This window comes from Dermacentor variabilis, chromosome 1 (assembly GCF_050947875.1).
Source record: "Dermacentor variabilis isolate Ectoservices chromosome 1, ASM5094787v1, whole genome shotgun sequence".
Taxonomy (NCBI): Eukaryota; Metazoa; Arthropoda; class Arachnida; order Ixodida; family Ixodidae; genus Dermacentor; species Dermacentor variabilis.
Genome location: NC_134568.1, coordinates 254,277,826 through 254,301,277, shown reverse-complemented (window position 1 = coordinate 254,301,277; position 23,452 = coordinate 254,277,826). Strand labels below are relative to the sequence as shown.

The 23,452-nt window shown below is 40.7% G+C and overlaps 1 protein-coding gene across 4 annotated transcripts; it reads left to right on the top strand.

The window, feature by feature from the left end:
- The first annotated feature begins 1,812 nt into the window (after positions 1-1,812).
- On the top strand, positions 1,813-22,522 carry Adck5 (aarF domain containing kinase 5). 4 transcript variants are annotated; one of them, XM_075673451.1, is made up of 13 exons: positions 1,813-1,949; positions 2,509-2,735; positions 2,851-2,914; positions 3,974-4,174; positions 5,888-6,028; positions 9,724-9,837; positions 14,000-14,131; positions 16,320-16,403; positions 18,514-18,595; positions 18,688-18,858; positions 19,916-20,093; positions 21,349-21,519; positions 22,271-22,522. In XM_075673451.1, the coding sequence occupies exons 1-13, from the start codon at positions 1,929-1,931 to the stop codon at positions 22,392-22,394; spliced, it is 1,710 nt and encodes a 569-aa protein (XP_075529566.1). In that variant the 5' UTR covers positions 1,813-1,928; the 3' UTR covers positions 22,395-22,522. The 4 variants fall into 4 exon arrangements, 3 of the variants coding, with proteins under 3 accessions (XP_075529566.1, XP_075529568.1, XP_075529567.1); XR_012823806.1 differs by lacking the exon at positions 22,271-22,522 and having other exon boundaries at positions 19,891-20,093; positions 21,349-21,484; XM_075673452.1 differs by lacking the exon at positions 2,509-2,735 and having other exon boundaries at positions 1,840-1,949.
- The last annotated feature ends 930 nt before the right edge of the window (positions 22,523-23,452 follow it).

The following is a 23,452-nucleotide window of genomic DNA, read 5'->3' as shown; positions in this document are numbered from 1 at the left end:
ACGGTTTCAGGTCGTCAGACGTCTGACGACCGAACACTAGAGGTCTTAAAATCGTGTCTTCCACCGTGTTCTTGCAAAAAAAAAAAAAAAAAATTTTTTTTTCGTTGAACAGCATATATTGGTGCAGGAAAGAGGTGACAATCTTTTTGGAAGTAAGACTCGTTTACGTAACGCTTTAGGCTAGTGGACCAGCCTTCGTCAGAGTACAGGGCACAAAAGTTCGTCGCCTCTTTCTTTCGTCGGCTCAACTGCTCAAGCGTGCTGAACTTTCAAGAGACCCCCCCCCCTCACACACACACACACACACACACACACACACACATATATATATATATATATATATATATATATATATATATATATATATATATATATATATATATATATATATATATATATATATATATATATATATATATACACATTTTGGGCGGCCAGAGATGATACTGTGGCGCAACCAGGGCACAGGACGCGCACACATACACACATACAAAAATGGTGTGGGGAGGGGTGAACCCTGACGCTAAGATGATCTAGCAAATAGCGAGATACGCGCTTGCGTCGTCTTTTCTCGCTTACAAATTCCCGCAGTAATACCGAGAAATGTTATACCCCCCACACATATAATTTCCACAGGACGCACAGGACATCATACGCGCGTCCCCATTGACTGGTAAGCACCCCACGCATGTCCGATCCGATCCCCTTTCGCACGAGCTCTGGCTACGCTTGCACTCTCAGTTGCCGAATACAGTTCAAAGGACTGCAACTCTCCAACACTTTACATCTGCCAGTCAGGTAAGTCAGATATCTAAGACACAATGATTAATAAACGGTAGAGGCGTACTCACCATGGCCGTTTACCCGACTGCTGTCTTCGTTTTCATTGCAACCTTCATGTGGCATTCGCGCGAGCCACAGCAAAAGCGCGCACTTCTTGTCGGGCCTGTTCAGGTCCTTTTTTTTTTTTTTTTTTTGCACCGTGTGCGCAAACTTTATTCCGGCAAATCGCTATATTTTCCACGGCCTAAAATATACTGAACAACAGAGCTAAGGCCTTCTCGAAGAGGGAATTCGTAATTTTGACTGACAATACAAAGGATACAATTACGGCATTACTTCAACGCGTATGACACATGTGCACACAAGGGGTATTAGCCACACTGATAAGGTGATAAGACCTTTTTATTCTAAACGTCACTTTTTTTTCTTCACCCATAACTTGTCTCGCGAACTGACATATGTCACGATGGTGTGATGTTTTTACTAAACAGTATTATTTCTAGGTGCATGTACAGCGCCCAATTTCTGTATGTTAAAACGTGTTCTTTTATTATGCTACCTTGTCAGGCCACAGATGACCTAGCTAGCTGATATAGATTCTGCATAATAGTGCAGTTGGATAGAAAATAAATAATACTCCGTCATATGTTTTGTAGTTCTACCCGTAGAGTTGGCTCAGTGGCTACGCGGTTTTGCTGCTGAGCACGAGGTTGTGGGTGCGATCCCAAGTCGCGGCGGCCGCAGCATTGCTGCGTTCTAACGGGTTGAGTGACAAACCTTGTGAACACCATGCAGGTGGTCAAAATTAATCTGGAACCCTCCACTGCTGCGTCTCTCATAGACCGGAAGCGTCTCTCACAGTCTAGGAGTTTCCGAAAATTTCGATTTGGAAACATAAAAACAATTAATTAATCTTTTTGCGGCTTAATGTTCTAATGAGTTGAGCAGAAAATACTGGATTTGTTATGCGTATGCGCATTGATTAGTTTCGGTTTCATGTTCTCGATAGCGAGCCAAGCAGCGTTGAAGCTGTAGCTAGTCATAATCGTAGCCAATCCGACCAGTGCGTTCGCTGCATGGTTCGCTGAAAGCTTCGCAATACCGAGTGTTTTTAATCCTTTCTAACTTGTTGATTTGTTTAGAAAATGATGTACTCTATGCTAAAAGTGAGCATTACGCTTCAATATTGAGACAGTACAACAACAATGTGACAGTAAATCTTGTGGACTGTTACTTTACTTGGCATTTCCTGCTTTCCATTTCGGCATTCATTTTCACAGAAGCCGAGCCTGTGCAGAGTAGCTTCTTTTTTTCTTGGCTGTCGAAAAGAATATTAATATGAACATAATTACAATTCCATTAGTTAAGACATTGTCAGTGGTGGTCTGTGTGGCTGTCGTCCTTGTTTCTTGGACGTTATTTGTATGAGCGACCAGCCTCAAATTGTATTGTAAATAATGTTTTAACTATGTATTGTTTTGATTCTGTATGTGGGACTGCAAAACACCCACACGAGCTTTTTCACACATGCGCACGTAGGTTAATTTCCACTCCGCTTCTTGCATCGCTCCGCTTTCTTCTTGCATCGCTTTCATTGCAGTGCTACATACATTGAGGATGCACGCATGCTCGCCTTGCTGCGTGGGTGTCGCCATTCGTTTCCGCCAACAGCTGAATATATGAATTTCGCTTTTTGTGATGTGGCGTAATTATTGACCTTTGCAGGTGGCGAGGCGGTGCTTTTGTTGCACAACAGTAAGGTTTTCTTTAAATGGCGTTGGTGCACGGTCATTAAAAGTTGCGGCTCCAAAAGTCAAAAGCCAACGCAGTCCCTACGTTCTTGCGTTTATTGGAGTTGCCGTCTCGGCCCCCCTTTTATGGTACCAAACCCTGAGTACCCCTGACAAACGCTTTGTTCGGACCTCTCTTGGAGGACTTGTCAGATTTGCAAAGTAAGCAGCATTGCTCAGAGTAATCGATTAGCTTCTTACCCAGATTCTTTCCATCTTGGCAATCTACTGTGAATACTGAAATTTGGTTTCTCTCATCCTGTTTCTCTCATCCTAGGACATTAAAAATTGGTCTTACAATATCTTGCGACTACTCCTACAGTGCAATGGGATATACTGAGGTAAGTAAGCAGTAACATTACTCTGTAGTGTTCATGAGGTGTGCGTCTTTTGTGTTTTTTTTTTCACTCTCATCTTCGTTGGCATAGTAGCTTGATATATATATATATATATATATATATATATATATATATATATATATATATATATATATATATATATATATATATATATATATATATGTTTGCTGAAGAGCAGCTTTATTGAATGCAACTTATAGTTGGTCCTGTGTAAAGTCACATACAGTGGGCTCTGGATAAACGAAACTCGCTTAAATGGATATACCAGATAAACAGAATGACAGTATTAACTTTGGTTGGCCACTCATAGGCTCAATCTTAACAAACTTTGGTTAAACGAAACCCATCATTTTGTGCACACTGTCTAAATGAAACTTTGTCTGAAACTAACATCTACCTCAATGGCGTATGAAACAAGAAAAGTCAGAGAAACATGTGAAATGATGATAATATATAGAGTAAAGGAAACCTAATCCATATAGCAGTTGTGCGAAAGTTAGTGCAAGTTAAAGAAGTTGAAGATGCAATGATGTTTTCAGCATGAGAAATTTGCTATGCATGGTAATAATCCCTGAGGAGAAAGGGCAACAAATGTGGTAGTGCCTAGCTTACAGGCTGCTTGCCACTAATGCTTCATTCACAAAATCAGGAATTAGAGAACCCAGATGATGCTCTCATTACCTTCTCTGAACAGACAGTTGAAAATATTCTCAGTGTAGTTTGTGGCAGAAGTCACGATTCTGTTAACAAAGATATAGGTATCACAGTTCCAGTGCATGTTACTGTTTCGGACCAAATGGGAAGAGATGAAATTCAAAGCCTGAAGCACTATTTTAATGCGAGGACTATGCAGAGATATATTGGGTAATTAGTAATTATTGTTGGTGGTACTTCTGTACTTCGCTTAGATGAAACTTTTGTGACTTGGGTACAGTAGTGCATGCAGTGCAATGTATAGTTTTCCAATGATTCACTTGTCAATGAGGTGAGTTAGGGTGGTGATTTAAACAGCATTTACAATGGCCTGCATTGACGTTGCAGGGAACTGAGGATTACAAGGCCATGATGAAGCGCTGTCACCAGCGCAATGCTGAGAGAATTCTCAAGGGTTGCCTTGAGAATGGTGGCCTATACATCAAGCTCGGACAAAGTCTGGTTGCTCTCAATCACCTTTTGCCACGAGAATACCTTGACACCTTAGAAGTGCTTCATGACCATGCATTGGTGCGCAGCAAAGATGAGGTGAATTCTGCCACCAACTGTTGATCTGCATGCAGCTCATTTTGTTTGAAAAGGTTTGAAATGTGTTGCTTTTTCTAAATTCACTTTATTTTATGCACATTGAAACTACTTATGAAATGATAGCTGGTGTACTGGAATGAATACCTTTCCTTAGTTCAGTTTTCAGTTCAGTTTTATTGCCTCATATTAAGCATTCTATAAAATGCATTACCAGGTTGGTCGTGATGCTGCAAAAGCACTCAAATGTAAAAAATTTTATATTTGGTAGAACGACGCAGGCAAACCTTTGCCACCACAATTCACCCTAAAGAATGCATGTAATGATAAATTGCCTGATGTGTTGGAAAGGTTTCACATTCCTTCTGTGCACATGTAGCATAATGTAGCATTTTAACTTGTTCTGTTTTACCAAAGGATACATTTTTGTTGCAGCTAAAGTTTTTCTGATGTGCGAGGAAATGAAGCACCGAAAAATATGAACCAAAAAAACGGCGTATTTTGTCGTACATATTGAATATGTATTTCTTAAAACTGACACTATCCATAGGATTTCTAGCAAATGGTTACATTTTGTGTACTGGCCGGCTTCAAATTTCCAAGTAGAACATTCCCATTAATATGGTTAATTATTGAGTTTAGTTAATGTTCAAGTTTAGTTAATTATTCAAGTTACCAGTAATTATTGCATTGAAGCTAATGTCTGCTGCCATGACTGACACAATGTAAAAAAATTATCGTATTTTCTGTTGTGCTGCATTTAATGATCACTTAACAACCTTCTCTGGAATACACTGTGTACTAACACTTTGCCCTGCACTTTCACATCTCTAGGCTGCATACTTGGTTTCCGTGGTACTACAGGTTTTCTTGCTCGTTTTAATCCATATGCCAAAGAAATCATCTCTGCGCTGCACTATTTAGTCCCAGTGCAAATTATTTAATCTAAGTTGCAGCAGAGCTCAGCCAAGGAGTTTAATCTAAGTGCTGGCATATTGTTTTCAAGTACCACCTAGTTTAACCCAAGCACCAGCCAAAAGTTACTCAAGAAAAAAAACAAATGATAATGGCAAGAAGGCAAGGCTAATTTTGGTCATCATTTCTAACATGTGTGGCAATTCTTGCAGTATTCTTAATGGTGATTACTGTCTCTCTGTTACCATGCAAGTCTTAGAAAAATAGTCTTGTGAAAATTGATGTTGCGTCCAGTCCGTGTGTGTATGTAGCTCCTTGAATGTGTAAATATTATGTCCTGCCCTGCTGTTTATGTGGTAAATTGCATCAATGAGAATGATTTATGTGAAGCATTCCTGAGATAGTACGTAATTTCAGGCAAGTTACTGATGCCAATTTAGTACACAAATATCGGCTGTAATATTAATAGCAAACAGAGAATGGATTGTTTGAAAGGCATTATGCCTTTTTCATACATTGCTTTCTATCATACATAGTGTTTGTAGCTATAGTAAGTGCATCCTTGGTACCTGCTTTCATTGGTCTGCAAATAACTTCAAATTAAGATTAAGTTGCAGTCCTTTAAATGTTTTCTTGCCAGTTGCCTGAAAGTCTGTTTGGTAATACTATTTCATGATAATAGCTATGTGACTTGAAAATAGTGGTTACTACTTTCTTCTGCAGCCTATGCAGAGCAGTGTAAATATTAGTTCCCCTTTGTGTGTTAACGGGATGTAACTATAATTTATTTCATGTTTTCAGATCAGTGAGCTGTTTAGGGAGGACTTTGGTTGCTTGCCTGAAGAAATGTTCAAAGAGTTCAACCGCACACCGATTGCAGCTGCCAGCCTAGCTCAAGTTTTCAAGGCAAAGACTACCGAAGGAAAAGATGTTGCTGTAAAAGTAATGACTCTTTTTGTTTATGTGTTAGCTCATATTTAATTTTCTGTAGATAATTTCACATTTGAATTTAACATCATCATCATCATCATCATCATCATCATCATCATCATCATCATCATCAGCCTAGTTACGCCCACTGCAGGGCAAAGGCCTCTCCCATACTTCTCCAACTACCCCGGTCATGTACTAATTGTGGCCATGTTGTCCCTGCAAACGTCTTAATGTCATCCGCCCACCTAACTTTCTGCCGCCCCCTGCTACGCATCCCTTCCCTTGGAATCCAGTCCGTAACCCTTAGTGACCATCGGTTATCTTCCCTCCTCATTACATGTCCGGCCCATGCCCATTTCTTTTTCTTGATTTCAACTAAGATGTCGTTTACCCGCGTTTGTTCCCTCACCCAATCTGCTCTTTTCTTATCCCTTAACGTCACACCCATCATTCTTCTTTCCATAGCTCGTTGCGTCGTCCTCAATTTCAGCAGAACCCTTTTCGTAAGTCTCCAGGTTTCTGCCCCATATGTGAGCACTGGTAACACACAGCTGTTATACACTTTCCTTTTGAGGGATAGTGGCAACCTGCTGTTCATGATTTGAGAATGCCTGCCAAACGCACCCCAGCCCATTCTTATTCTTCTGGTTATTTCAGTCTCATGATCCGGATCCGTGGTCACTACCTGCCCTAAGTAGATGTAGTCCCTTACCCCTTCCAGTGCTTCGCTACCTATCGTAAACTGCTGTTCTCTTCCGAGCCTGTTAAACATTACTTTAGTTTTCTGCAGATTAATTTTCAGACCCACCCTTCTGCTTTGCCTCTCCAGGTCAGTGAGCATGCATTGCAATTGGTCTCCTGAGTTACTAAGCAAGGCAATATCATCAGCGAATCGCAAGTTGCTAAGGTATTCTCCATCAACTTTTATCCCCAATTCTTCCCACTCCAGGCCTCTGAATACCTCCTGTAAACATGCTGTGAATAGCATTGGAGATATCGTATCTCCCTGTCTGACGCCTTTCTTTATAGGGATTTTGTTGCTTTCTTTGTGGAGGACTACGGTGGCTGTGGAGCCGCTATAGATATCTTCCAGTATCTTTACATATGGCTCATCTACACCCTGATTCCGTAATGCCTCCATGACTGCTGAGGTTTCGACTGAATCAAACGCTTTCTCGTAATCAATGAAAGCTATATATAACGGTTGGTTATATTCTGCACATTTCTCTATCACTTGATTGATAGTGTGAATATGGTCTATTGTTGAGTAGCCTTTACGGAATCCTGCCTGGTCCTTTGGTTGACAGAAGTCTAAGGTGTTCCTGATTCTATTTGCGATTACCTTAGTAAATACTTTGTAGGCAACGGACAGTAAGCTGATCGGTCTATAATTTTTCAAGTCTTTGGCGTCCCCTTTCTTATGGATTAGGATTATGTTAGCGTTCTTCCAAGATTCCGGTACGCTCGAGGTTATGAGGCATTGCGTATACAGGGTGGCCAGTTTCTCTAGAACAATCTGACCACCATCCTTCAACAAATCTGCTGTTACCTGATCCTCCCCGGCTGCCTTCCCCCTTTGCATAGCTCCTAAGGCTTTCTTTACTTCTTCTGGCGTTACCTGTGGGATTTCTAATTCCTCTAGGCTATTCTCTCTTCCACTATCGTCGTGGGTGCCACTGGTACTGTATAAATCTCTATAGAACTCCTCAGCCACTTGAACTATCTCATCCATATTAGTAACGATATTGCCGGCTTTGTCTCTTAACGCACACATCTGATTCTTGCCTATTCCTAGTTTCTTCTTCACTGTTTTTAGGCTTCCTCCGTTCCTGAGAGCCTGTTCAATTCTATCCATATTATAGTTCCTGATGTCCGCTGTCTTACGCTTGTTGATTAACTTAGAAAGTTCTGCCAGTTCTATTCTAGCTGTAGGGTTAGAGGCTTTCATACATTGGCGTTTCTTGATCAGATCTTTCGTCTCCTGCGATAGCTTACTGGTTTCCTGTCTAACGGAGTTACCACCGACTTCTATTGCGCACTCCTTAATGGTTCCCATGAGATAGTCGTTCATTGCTTCAACACTAAGGTCCTCTTCCTGAGTTAAAGCCAAATACCTGTTCTGTAGCTTGATCCGGAATTCCTCTAGTTTCCCTCTTACCGCTAATTCATTGATTGGCTTCTTGTGTACCAGTTTCTTCCGTTCCCTCCTCAAGTCTAGGCTAATTCGAGTTCTTACCATCCTATGGTCACTGCAGCGTACCTTGCCGAGTACGTCTACATCTTGTATGATGCCAGGGTTCGCGCAGAGTATGAAGTCGATTTCATTTCTAGTCTCACCATTCGGGCTCCTCCACGTCCACTTTCGACTAACCCGCTTGCGGAAAAAGGTGTTCATTATCCGCATATTATTCTGTTCTGCAAACTCTACTAATAATTCTCCTCTGCTATTCCTAGAGCCTATGCCATATTCCCCCACTGACTTGTCTCCAGCCTGCTTCTTGCCTACCCTGGCATTGAAGTCGCCCATCAGTATAGTGTATTTTGTTTTGACTTTACCCATCGCCGATTCCACGTCTTCATAAAAGCTTTCGACTTCCTGGTCATCATGACTGCATGTAGGGGCATAGACTTGTACCACCTTCAATTTGTACCTCTTATTAAGTTTCACAACAAGACCTGCCACCCTCTCGTTAATGCTATAGAATTCCTGTATGTTACCAGCTATTTCCTTATTAATCAGGAATCCGACTCCTAGTTCTCGTCTCTCCGCTAAGCCCCGGTAACACAGTACATGCCCGCTTTTTAGCACTGTATATGCTTCTTTTGTCCTCCTAACCTCACTGAGCCCTATTATATCCCATTTACTACCCTCTAATTCCTCCAATAATACTGCTAGACTCGCCTCACTAGATAGCGTTCTAACGTTAAACGTTGCCAGGTTCAGATTACATACTAGATTTTATATTGAATATTTTGGGAAGAAATTCATCCGAATTCCAACCTTGTTTATTGCTTTCATTCCTAATAAAGTGATGTACAGGCAGCTGAATGGGATAGTTACTTTCTTAAAAAGGAGGAGTGAGAAGCAATTTCAAATAGTATACAGGGCTGTTGTCCAGGTATCACATTCCAGTTCTTGAATGATGTACTAAGAAAAACATTGCAGATGTATGCCAATTCACGCGACTAATACTTCGTAGACAGCAAAGCTGTGTAAGGGAGTTCTCACACCCGATAGGGAGTCTTGCAGGTCTTTATTGTCACTGCCCGAAATCTACCCAAGATTTGGTAAATGCGTTACTATATATACTATAAAATTGCTTTGCTGTGCACGAGCCTTTTCAAACACTTCACTATATACAAGATTAGCACTTCTATACTCTCTGTTATATTCGATGCATTTTCCTGTATGTTGTGCCAGCTCTACAGATGCAGGTATCCACCTGTGCTTTCCAGCAGCCTGGTAGAGCTGTGTGTTTTTTGTTCTTAGTGATAGCTCATCACTGATGCCAGGATCCGGCTGTACATACAGCTACTTTGTGGCTCCAAAACAGGCTGCTGCGTTGCTTGCTGTTCTTTGATTGACATTTGATACGGACCATGTCGCTGCACACTGCTGCCGGTTTTCACTGCTGTTGTGCACAAACCATTGTAGAACTCCCCAACAGCTTCACTGTACAATTAGTTTTCTTTTGCCTTTGCAGGTGCAGTACATTGATTTACAGCAACGATTTAGTGGAGACCTGCACGGTATTGGCATCTTGGTGAATATCGTCAGCTGGATGCACCCTGATTTCAACTTTGCTTGGATCCTTGATGTAAGTATGACATTGTGGTTGGAAGCTTATGCTTATATGTTTCAACGTCATACTGCCTCATAGCTACCAGCTGTGTAGAAAAGGACAGACTTCTATCAGGTGCTTTGTAGCACAGTGTACTTTGGGCAAAGAAGGCATGCAATAACAGAAGCCACTGGATTAATAGGAGTTGGGCTACGACTGTGATTTGCTTGTTCATTATGCTGTCCCTTTGCACAAGTACTCCTTATCTGAATTGGCAGCTGCTCAAAAAGACCATTTTCTTTTTTCTTAACACAATGCCTGAATGTGCTAGACAAAAGTGTGACGTCCTTCCATTAAGCACTTGCTTCAAAGCATGCTGGACAACAGCCGAAAACGTCACATCTCGCAAAGTTAATCTATTACAGTCCCCAAAGAGCTTTCTACAAAAATTACCAGAGGAAAATCTGGCTCTAGCGTCTACGAGAGCTGCAAACATGCAAGTTCAGCCAGCCTGGGAATGATGTGTAGTACATGGATTGGCCTGAACTTCGTTGCTCTGGCTTGAAACAAGTCTTCGAATTTGCAAATGGACAAGTTTCAGTAAAATATTGCATTATGAATGCAACAATTTGCTATGATTATGATTGTGGGTAGCATTTATTGCCTTGTTGTGTTTAAAAAACCATGATTGCTTCGAAATTTAGAAAGATAAGATTTAGTAAGTTATGCCACAAGAACATTCGAAGCCACAAGCATAAAGGTCAAACACTTTCATGTGCTACCAATCATTACCATGATAGCCAAACAATCGCAGCACTAACCTGAGGCTTACACATTACTTTATGAACGGCATTAGTATTGCACATGCACACACAATAAAATACTTGGGAATTCATTTATCTTCCAACGTTTCGCGGAATCAACACATTGAAGCGATTACTAGTAGCACATGAAAACCCTTGGCTAGATTAGGTGTAACCTTTACTCGGTAAACAAATCCACTCAATTATTGTGTAGCCTATACGACACTGGTTCGTTCTAAAATGGAGTGCGCATCTTTTATTTGGAAGCTGCATCAGGCGTACTTCATAGACAAACTCGAGTCAATCCTAAACAAAGCAGCCCGCTTCATTACAAAAAGTTACTCACGAACTTCTAGCATCACTAACATTAAAAGATCTCTAAATCTCCCCTCTCTAGAAAATTGGAGACTGATAGGACTTCTTTCCCATTTTCACGAGCTTTATCTCTACAGGTTGTCTTTCAGTGCATGCCACATCAGGCCCCCCCATTGTATCTTCCCCCACCTTGATTATCCTTTTAAAGTTTGACATAATAGTTCTGCGGAAACCCGCAAGTTGGAGAGAAGTAAATAATAAAGGGAAAAAAAATCAGACATCCACCCAATCGTAGCAATTGCTACAGTGGAAACCCATACGGGTTCCTTGCAAGAAAAACCTTTCAGTTGAAGAAAAATTCCCTTTATTAATTACTTCTTTCCACTTTGCGGGTTTCGGCAAAACTATTACGTCAAACTCTTGCATTTCCTTCAAGTTGTTGACAAATTCGACTTCGCCCTGCCATCTGCTAGCCAGCCGCCTGGTTAGCTCAGATAGTAGAGCAGCTGCCTAGGAAAGGCGGTGGTCCTGGGTTCTAATCCTGAACCAGGACGAATTTTTCTTCAACTGAGAGACTTTTCTTTCTAGAAACCTGTGTGGGTTTCCATTGTAGCAATTGCAACGATTGGGTGGATGTCTAATTTTTCCCTTTATTAACTACTTCTCTCCACTTTGCGGGTTTCCGCAGAACTATTATGTCAAACTCTTGCCTTTGCTTTGAGTTGTTGACAAATTCAACATTGCCCTGCCATCCGCTAGCCTCCTGGTTAGCTCAAATGGTAGAGTGGTTGCCCCGGAAAGGCGGTGGTCCTGGGTTCGAGTCCCGGACCAGGACAAATTCTTCTTCAACTGAGAGGCTTTTCTTTCAAGGAACCCATACGGGTTTCCATTGTAGCAGTTGCTATGATTGGGTGGATGTTTGATTTTTCCCTTTATTAATCCCGTTAAAGGGCAGCCCGTTCTTGCACGAACTAACTTCTTGAGTCACTCACCCTTCTTTCTTGTGACATATCACTGGAATATGTTACCAAATGAAATCGTATCCGCTCTAAGTCATGATGATTTCCTAGCAAAACTAAAACTATTTTAACATACTCACGTAGGATTCTCTTGCTCATTCGTTCAAGGCAACAGTGTGTTCTTGTGCTCTTTTTGTTATTTTTTTTCCCTTACCATATTTTGTTGTTCCTTGCAGAAATGGCTTTTTCTTAAGTTAGCACTGAGTTTCTTGTACTGCATAAGATTTTTTCTTGTTGTGTTCTTCTTTCATTGTTACATGCAGTATATGCTGGTATGTGTACCTCTTTTAGCAAGCATTTACCTGGTATGAAGTAACCAAGTAACATTGATTTTGTGTAAAACTGATTTTTATGCCATAAGTATCTTCAACGTTTAGGATGTGTCGTCGTAGTGCTCTTACAGTTTTTGTTTTTCTTCCGTGTTATTTCTGCTTGTGTTCTTGTTTCTATCTTAACATGCATTATCTGTTTAAATGTGTGTACTGTAACTATCACTGATTTATTGTAACACCCTTATATAATGCCCATATGGGCCTTTAGGGTACTTGAATAATAATAATAATAATAATAATAATAATAATAATAATAATAATAATAATAATAATAATAATAATGATCAGAGTTCCCTCTAGTAATTTTTTTATGAAACTCAATGCAGTTCACACTGAGATGCATTTATTTGAAACAAGTGCTGTAATTTTTTTAGGAGACTGCACACAAAACGAAATATGAATCTCTCTGTATGCAGCCAGTTGTATATGTATATGCTAAAAAAAATGATGTAGATGAGTTATGGCACTGAATTTCCTGAGGTCGAGGTCACAGTATCAGTTTGTTCTGCGTATGTAAAATTTCTTATAATCATGAGAGTTGATCGTAACTTACACTAGTTTTCCTCTTTGTTCATTCTGCTGTACTTCTCCTCCTTTTTTTCGCTCTTTTGTCTGCCTTGGCCAGGTGGGGAGGTTTGCATTATGACTCATGTCTTGAATGGTAGCAAGTCATAATCATTGATAATTGCTAAATGGCTTCCAAAGAAAATTTGTTCTTTCTTATAAATTCTTGTGTATGCGCAACACATTGAGTATGTTGCCATGCCTGTTAATCCTTAAGAAATAGTGAATCATAGTACTAAAGGCATCCTGAACATGTGCAAAGCACCTTGTTTTCATGACATCTTGAAAGAAAAAAAAATACATTTGTGACATTCGCATTAAGCTTATTTTCCGCTTGCATATTTGGGAGCAGTCGTCATCTTCTTCTATATACATAGCTACAGTACGGGATTATCCTATATTATACTGACCAGGAAATTCACTTATGACTGGGGATGTGCAAATATTTGGAATTCTAAATATTAATCAAATGGTCTTTGCTATTTTAATTGTGTTTGATTTATCAATTCACTATTGAAAATTGTTTAATATTTGTTTCCTTTCGAATATTAAGGTCAGCAAGACTCGAGGGAGACTCCTCAATAATATACAATCATTCAATAAGAAATCCCTGCTTTTAGCAGCTTATATACATATTTGTAGTCTCAACTTAGTCAAAGCAATTCATCATCTTGCCAGTCTTGCCATGCTTGCATCCCATTTAAACAGTGTGAAGTGCAGTAATATCACACTTCTCTCCTTCCAAAACACAGCAGTATGTGCTGTTTCCTTGTTTCATTACTGTCCTTGTCAAGGTTTACCAGACAACTGAAAGTAATTTTCTCATTTCTATGCTCCTCATTTGACCAGTCGTTCAGTTTTGAATGGCATTACGTGTGTCAATCAAGTAGTGTAAATGAGCCTCATTTGTATTTACCAAACAGACTCTGCTCACACTTCTGATTTCACTTCATTTAGAAATGAGAAAATATTTGCTATTCGATCCGATGTTCAGAGGTGGTTTTTCTTGAATATTTATGTGTGGTTCGATTTGGAAATTTCACTGTTTAAACATCCCTACTTATGACTTCTCTACATTAATTATGAACACCAGCTACTGCTCGAGCATGCATTGTGTAAACCAAAGAAATGAAATCATTTTCATGTCGAACTTTTTTTCCCCCAGTATCTTAGGTCATGCTTGGTAAAGGAGTTGGACTTTGTGCATGAAGCTGGCAACATGGAGCGTTGTGCCCGAGATCTCGCCCACCTCCCCTACGTTTCAGTTCCTGGAGTTCACTGGAGCAAGACAAGTAAAGTAGGTAAATACTGTCGAATTCGCATTAATATCTTCTATGAGAAGCACCTTCTGTCTGCTTGTTTCTGTGTTGAAAATATTGTTGTGGAAAGGAAAGCTATTGTGATCAGACACAGTGCACAGTTGCCATCTTCAGTTGCTGACCAACAGCTCCATTTAGAGGGGAAGTGAAGCTAGTGCAGCAACATTTGGAATTGCTGCTTTTAGGATGTGATGGGCTGCGTGGACTTGACTGTGTTGCAGCTTCTATGGTGTATGAAAACGTTGTCATCAGAACAGCTGAGGCCTTGCTGGTTGCAGCCTGTTGTTCTGCTTTTAGTCAATAAGGCTCTCCTGCAGTTAATTGCAACATTGATTCCCAACATATAAGTTCACTCAGCATTCATGAATGTGCAGTTGAGAGTTTGTGCAACCTAAAATTCACTGTTGCTTTTCAATGACTGCCTTCACATGTTGATGTCGGATTCAGTGAAGTTGCTGTCAGATTCAATGAAGTTGCTGATAGTCTTGCATGCAAAGCCTTGTAGTTTAGGTCAATACAAAGGGTTCCTGAAGACACTAAGGATCTTTTAAAACAAGCTTCCTTAAAGGGCCCCTCACCAGGTCTGGCCATCTTGAGCTGACAAGCGCTGTGCATACAATGCATGCTAACGATCATGTCTGCTTTGTATTACATCGCTACACACGGAGGAAAGAGCTGAAATTTCAAACCAGACGCCGTTTGCCCTTCTCCTCATGGGCGCCGTGCTCCCAGCTGGAGAGTCGACATATATTGCACAAGTGCACCTACGTACGTTGCACTGCTGTGACATCGTTCGTAGTGACACGTGACTTCGAGAAATATTCAAGGCAACATCTGTTATTTGTGTAATCTGTTGCTTCGAGAACGAATTAAAGTTTAGAGAAATAATAAAACACACAAACAGAATGTCTGCATGTTCTTGTTTTACATCGCACCGCGCCAAGGGAGATGTACTTCTGTTTTTGTCTACTTGTTCCCACATTGTGCAGTCGCACGCACAGACAACGAAAGTATGTCATTTTCTACCATGTTCCAGCGTGTGATCATGCTCTATGAACCGCGTGTGTCTGCCTCAGCATTTGTGTAGCACTGACCCATGCTGCTAGTCAGGTGTTCTTGTGCACAGCATGCAAAATTGTGTGCTGCGCGAAATTAGAAAAGCGCAACAGCTCGGGCACAATTCTGCCAGCGGAACATAAGTATGCCGCGCGGCAAAAGAAGCGAGGGGAAATGAAGTTAAGGTGGGGCCCGTGACGTATGCATCATGCGATCCTCGAGCTCTGGTATGGGAGAATGCAGGGAAGGAATTTCGCTTGGAGAGGCTAGATGGGGCAAGTGGAGAGAGTGTCTCTCTTGACAGTGGCCCTCGCCTCCTGAAATCATGGGTTCGCGGCACTGAAATGTTTCTATCTTGGCTATTAATAAACCAGTTTGAAAAATTATTACGGCAGAACGCTTCCTAGAGGGCACACAACAACTTCCAGTGTATAACTGAAAAGTACTATGGTGGCCTGGTGAGGGGCCCTTTAAGCCACTTCCGTTTGTTGTGGTCTCTGCTGCATCAACTTTCCTTGACTAAAGGACTTTATAGAACCAAAGCCATTCTCCCACATTGTACTTATAGAGGATCAGCATAACTCCAGCATAATGATGCAAGGTAGAACTCCTTAACTCATAATTGTGTGTTTTCTCTCAGGCTTACGATGTTGATCATTACCTCACAAGATTTCTGTAACAAGTTGTGGCACTGTATACAAGTGCAGGTGACATCGTGTTTCTGCCAACACACTGGATATTTAGTGGGGAGATTTTTTAGTTCCTGAATGCCAGCCACATGTGTGGCTTAGTGGCAAGCCATGTGTGCTGGCTGGCCGGGCGAGGAGGTTAGATTGGGTGCAGCCTTATCTATTGAACTTTGTTCAAACCAGTCCTCTCCTTTGGTCTTGTCCACACATCTCGTGATACACTTTTGACAAAGATGCTGTTTGTACTCGCCCACTTTTTACACTTGCTGAGTTCTCAATATCCTTACACATGCATCCTAAAACATGTATCCTAACACAGCATTATTTGTGAGGATAGGTGCAGCTGCAGTGAGCAATGCCCCTCTTTCTCATTTGCTCAAAGGCATGAACATATGCTTTTCTTTTGTCGTCCGTGTTTCAGAGAGTACTCACTATGGATTTTGTGAATGGAGTCAAGATAAGTGATGTCAAGGGAATTAAAAAGCTTGGTCTTGACCTTGCTGATGTGAGTAGTGCCCATGTTTTATTTTCCTTTAGTTTCTTTGCCAGTATAATTGTGTTTGATAAAGCTTCCTTTTCGCCAACAGTATTCTGCATTTTAGTGTTGTGAAAGGTAATGGTTCTCACATCTGCCAGAAAGACTTAGGCTTGATAAATCACTACAAATGAAGTAGGTCTTTTTACTTGAACTGAAGCAGTTGATCATACACAGGGTGTCGGAACGAAATATTTTTCGTTGTGGTTTTAGTTTCGTTCCACTGAATATGTTCTGTTCCAGTTCTGCTCTGGAACAAAAAAAAAAAAAATATGTGTAATGCTTAATGGTTCATAACAGTTTTGGTTCACATGCAAAAATTGTCAAAGCAAAGTAATGATAAAAACATAGTATTTATTTTTCTTATTAAGTGAATTATGAATATCAGAAGCAGCACGTCATCAAGTGTACTCGCCAAAATGCAAGACCACTGTTCTGATAAAACAAACTTAAACAAACATAAACTATTGATAAAACATCGGTAACAAAGAGTTGTACCCGTAGAAAACGAAACTGTAAGCTCTTCAGTATGCAAGCCCTGGGTTTTTCTGCAATACTAATCAGCTAGTGCACCGAGCGACAGGCTTAGATTAGTGGAGCGCTTGACCGGCTTTTGCTCGCACTATCCTTGCCGGAGATATACACGCTGATTGTGACGTGACCGGTTCATACGTTCCCGGAAAACACGATTTGTCGGAACTGTGATCGTATGATACTTTTTCTGGTCGCAAGATCCCATGTAAACAAGAAAATGCGTGAGGCGCACGCAATCGTGAACAGAATATAGCTGCCCGCTGCGCAGCTTCACCGCAATACCCGCCTGACCGTCTCACGTGAAAACGAAGGCGCGTACTCAATTTCTCATTTTGGTACCAGCTAATTTTCTCCGGGGTCGCCGCACGTGGCATTCACAGCTATCGCTGCCAATCCTATTACGATAAGCATCTTCGCCTATCTGTTTCACTGCGCATGGTTCCGTCAGAAGCAAGCGCAGCGCTCTTTTAACAAGCGATAACTGAAACGTGCCGCCGTTCCCTGCTGCAGACGGCAATCGTATATGTTTTCCGGCCGTTAAATCCCATGTAAACCATGAAAGGCGCGAGGCACACGCGATTGAGAACAGCGTATAGTTGCCCGCCTCACGTGAAAACGAGGGCACGCACAGTTTATCATTCCGGTACCAGAAAACCTCCGCCCAGGTCGTCGCACGCCACATTCACAGCTATCGCCGTCAAACCTATTGTGATAAGCATCTTCACCTATCTCTTTTACAGTGCGTGGTGCGTAGTGCCATTGTTAGCGCACTGCACCCTTTTAGTAGGCGATAATCCAAATGCACCGCCGTTCTCTGCTGCAGGCGGCGCGATGTGGGTATCACGTTTCGCTTAGGTGGCATCCGTTGTCGCCCACCAGCTCGATTTCATTTCGGTTTCCCGCCGCCTTCTTTAAACACCACACAATAGGAAAACAACAAAACGCGTCTCGGTCTGCCAGAGCACCACCAGCTCGACATATGTCCGCGTCTCGTGTTGCAATGATCCGTGCAACGCTTCGCATTATGTAGATGTCAACTATAGTTGAGTCGACAATTTTTTTTAGTTACTTCGGATCGTAAGTTTTTCTGCTTAGTACATTTCTCTCGCGTTTTTTTTTTTTTTAATGTATGAACGAGGTTCTACTGTATTGGCGAACAGCATATTCAGCCTGGTGTAGTGGCGCTTAACGTGGGACGGGCAGTGATGTAGGCGTTGGCTGCTCGGTTTACGCTAGGGATGTGGTTGCCTTGCGGTGGTTCATGATAGTGATAAGCAGACGAGGCAGCACACCAGGCTAAATGTAAGCTTACTTGTAGTGTTATGGCATCTTCATTGTATGCTCACTGCAGCAATGAAAACTACATTTTCACTAATATAGTTGCTGTTTATGTTAATTGTTTGCTTTTATGCTATTTACGTTGTTTTCATTAGATGTTTGTTTTCACTATGTTTCTGAAGATTTAGCTGCATTCTATGCATGTATTTATTATTTCTTTCTGTTATTTGAAATTATCAGCTTATTCTACCTTTGCCATTTCTTTTAGGTTGACCAAAAGATGGTGGCGGCATTTGCCGAGCAGATATTTCACACTGGCTTTGTCCATGCAGACCCACATCCTGGCAATGGTCAGTTACATGATGAAGAGTACTAAGTTTTCTTTTGCTCATCCTAAAGGTGTTCATTTTGTTACTACATGTGTTTTTCCATCTTCTTTCAGTGTTTGTTGAGAAAGGAAAAGATGGAAAAGCAAGAATAGTTCTTTTGGATCATGGGCTATATGAGTGCATCTCTAAGGAAAACAGACTTTCTCTTTGTCAATTGTGGAAGTCCATCATAATGAATGATTGTATTGGAATGAAGACACACTCTCTTGAGTTGGGCGTTGCCAGTAAGTTTCTATTGCACTTGTTTCATTAATGCTGTGATAGGTTCTTCATATTGAGAATTAGTGCATCAATATTTACTTAGATGTGCTCTTTGCATTATACTTTGCTAAAGAATTGGTGACTATGATGATTATGTCATCCAGAGCTGAGGACAGGCACTGTTCAGAACCAAACAGCTCTAATTTTTGCTTGCCTTTTTTGATAAGAAAGAAGTAGCCATTGGTGAAAAGTTGATCTTGTGTTCTGAAAGTGACAAAATGTTCAATTAGAGTACGGAGAAAAGTGTAGCAAATAAGCATAAAAGAGTAAACATTTACCCTGAATGAAGAAGCTGTTAGGAGCATGCATAATGATTAACTGGATGCAGATATTATTTCATAATATGGCATTATTAATTGCTGTATGTGGGTTTTATTACTTTGTTAATAGCTCAGGACATAGGTTGGCATATTCACTCACAAGTACATGGGCTCATATTCACTCCAGGCTGATTTCATTGGAGTGACATACTATAGCATGCATACTATATATACTATAGCATACATAAGTAGATGCAAGTTTGAGTGCTGACGAGTGTGGGTGTACATGAGTGTTAGTGAGTACATAGCCTGTGGAAATATTAGGGAGTGAGTGACGTTTTGGAGCTTTATTTTTAAAATGTGTGTACCAGCAGTACAGATAACTGTTGTATGTAATAAACTTTCCCATCCTTAGTAGGGGCAGCTTTGCCTAAGCTGTTTGTAATTGCACCATAAAGATAAACCTTTGGGCATATCGGAAAGCTCAGTTTATAGGCCCATGGTTCTGTGTTTAATTTTCTGCTCTTTGTGGCAAGACCACTGTAAACTTGAACTATGAATGGACAGTAGGATTGTAGAAGCATCCATTGCAGCAAGTCTCTTGACACTGCTTGGATGATTGTCTCCTAATTAAGCAAGGAGAATTGGCCAGAGCATTTTGTTCTTTATGCACAATCAGCTGAGACGGTCGGTGGCATTGTGTGTATGCTTAGGATGTGCACCACGCTCTTCCAGAGCTAGTTGCATCTTTCTGCTTTAGATTACCCCATCTTCTGCGAGATCCTGATGCAGCGACCTCTGCAGCGACAAACCTTTCGCTTGCGCAATCAGCTGTCCAGTGAAGACGTGGCCTACATGCGCACCATGGTGCAGAATCACTTTGATGAGGTCATGGACTGCATTCGCAGCCTCCCTAGGCCCATGCTGCTCATATTCAGGTAGCACTAACTGGTCTTCCATTCGTGAGCACAGATTTTAAAGTAATGCTGTCAGTGAAATTTTGAATGTATGTCTGTTTGTTTTGCTTGGTGTTTATTCTTGCTTATAGATGCTGCTTATTATTTTATTAGGTGGTCTGTCGTCTTTGTTTTTGTTTTTCTGCTAGTTATGAATGGTGCTTTGTTTTATCGCTGTACATCATAGTTCTGAAACCACCTGAGACAGGCATGGGTCTAGCATGCATTTATTTGGAGGAGGTGCATCTCGGAAAACCATTTATATATATATATATATATAGATGGTATTTTTGTTTCTGCTTTACATTTAGGTAGCTTCTTTATGGCTTGGTTTATGGAATGTAGATTTGCAATGTTCAGTTTATTTATTATTATTTTTTGTGCACACTTTTTCATTTGCTTATCTTTTCAGTGATTCCTCTGCGACTGTTTAATTTTATTCCTCAGTTACTGAAATTTGTCAATATAAGATATAGTTGTTAAAAAATTAAATATTCTAAGTGCTGATATTTCAAACTGCTCTTCTAGAATGTTTTCCTTTTTGTTTTTGACACTCTATGAGAGGCTGCAGGTGTAGATAGGTGTGATCGTGCTCGAGACACATTGTAGAGTGCATATACAAACTTTATTAATGATAAAGATATCTTTAAGTATGCAAGCAACTGCACAAATTGCGAAAGCCTGTTCATGTCACAACACAACAAAACACCTTTGAAGGTAATGTAAGGTATTATGACATCGAAAGGCCAGCCATTCTTTTTTTCTTTATTATTTTGTTATACTGTCATCTGGGTTGCTTGGACTCGGTTACAGTGGTAGTTGGCACCTGTGTCCCAAATTGCAGACACTCATGAAAAAATTGGCGGTTTCAGAGGCTACCAGAAGTTTATTAGGTGCTCTTTTTACTAACTTTTAATTGAAATTATTCTCTGGTCTTGCAACAAGCAAAAGTAAAACATGAAGAAGGCATAATTTTACAATGAAAAACTTACACAACACGAAAAGTGCAATTTTCCAACTTGCATCTATCCTTAGAGGTTTATTTGTTAGACTGCCATGATATTATGTTTTAGTAAATCTAAGTTATTGCAGTTCTAAGCTAATGCAAGGATTAAATGTAACATTGTTTCTGGGGCATCAGCTCTAGTGTGTTAACTGCAAAGAGCATTTTATAAACGTGAGATTTCCAGAGGGCACCTTTCTCTTCTCTGACTTAATACTGCTGTGACACTTTCAGGAACATAAATACTGTGCGCTCGATCACAAAAAACCATGGGCATCCTGTTGATCGCTTTACTTTGATGGCTCGCATTGCTACTCGGCGGCTGACCTTGAATCTGGAACATGCCAGCTTGCTGATCGTACTGCGCCACTGGTGGAATTGCATGGTGTTTGAGTTGAGGCTCAGGTGCGTGCACATTAAGTCATTCTCCACCTCTAAGCAGCCAGGAATTTTTGATATTTTATGAAGCACCAAGGTTTTCAGCTATCTATAAGATTTGTAAAAGAAAGAAAATTTACAATGTCAGCATGTGTATGTTGCTGTGAAAAAGAAATTGCCTTGCTGATGCAAAGTGTTAGCATAATAAACTTTTTCTCTTTTTGTGCTATAAATTCTGCCAATGTTTCTAGATTACAGTCAGTTAATTAACAGGTGACCCCTTTTCATTGACTTCCATGCCCACCAGCCAATGTCTGTAATGTAACGTCTTCATTGTCTGCCACAACGTGGCAGACAATGAAAAGGGTCATGAAAAACATGGCCTGCAAGATAGCATGCAAGTTGCCAATTTCGGATCTCATGCCACACAAGAAACCTCTTCTTTGTCTGCCATGTTGCGGCACATGCAACGGAATTTGCCTGTTACAAGCAGTAGGTAATGAAAAGGTGTCACATATTAGTGGCTCTCCTAGGCAGAGTTGTTATTTTAGCAGCATTGGGTTTCACTACTGGCTAGTGCAGTGCTAAGTTACCCTGGTTGTCAGTGGGCAAGAACAAAACAAAGCAAAAACAAATCTAGTACTTGACTTGTGAATGAAACTGCTAATCATTGTCATGGACTTAGAAAACTAGGCATGCCTTTAGATCGTAGGTGTTGAGGGCAGATGATGTGAAATATATATATATATATATAACTACTGCTTTCTCTTCTTACTAGGTTGGAGTACTGGCAGTTGAAATTCTCACTGCTGTACCTGCGTTTATTGCTCTGGATCAGAGGGCCTTGCAAGGACATCGAATATATGATTGAGCTTACTGCTGGGGATGTATCTCCACTGTAATGTCGACCTACTTTGGAGGACTGCAACTGTGCTGTTATAAATTAATAATATAGTTGCTATAGCTAATTTTCTATTTTTGTGACATCATGTTGAGTTAATGTGAATAAACTGTTGCCATATCTTGTTCATCACAATGTGCACACCAGGTTGAACTTATATATTTTTCACAATCATTTTACCAGGTTTGTTGTGTCATTTCTAAGGGGGACATTTTAAAGATTTTGTGTTTTCAAGAAAGTGCATTTTAGAACGCATTCACAGACAAGCCTGGCTGCATATCTGTGAGGTGCAGTAAGCAGCCAAGTCTCAACCAGGAAGTTGGAGCACAAAAAGGATCCTCTACTAGATGGCTGTAGTAGGGGTTACGGCCATTGTTAGGTATATCTGCATAGTATAATGCAAATGTAGCTCATTGTCAGGCCTCACCAAACTAGAAAAGTTCTAAATTATTGAACATCACTTTGAACAGGGTGAATTGTTCGAATGGAATGCTAGATTATGATTTCCAGCCCTTGGAATACTGCCGTGTGATGTGTCATTGATGTACAAACGTGTGAACACTGCCTGTGCATGTATTGTCTAGCTTGTCACAATACTGCAGGTTTAAAACCTGCAATATTGACTTTTTTTATAGAATTAAAGCAGCGAGAATCCAGGTGCAATAAGAAAGTGGTCTAGGGTGTCTTAGCATCTTTGAAATGGTTTGTGAGAGGCATAAATGTTGTGCCCGAGTTTCTGGCAAATTGCTCTTTATAGATCTTAGATGTTAATGTTACATTGTTACCGAGCTACACTTGTTATTGATGTACAGCCCTCGAGTATGTACAGAATTATTACGTTTTGACTCAATGCAAGAAGCAGTTACGGCAACACTTCTCCAGAAAGTGAAAGGAAAGCTACTTAATTAAATTAAATTTGGGGATTTACGTGCCAAAACCACTTTCTGATTATGAGGCACGCCGTAGTGGAGGACTCCGGAAATTTCGACCCCCTGGAGTTCTTTAACGTGCACCTAAACCTAAGTACACGGATGTTTTCGCCCCCCATTGAAATGCGGC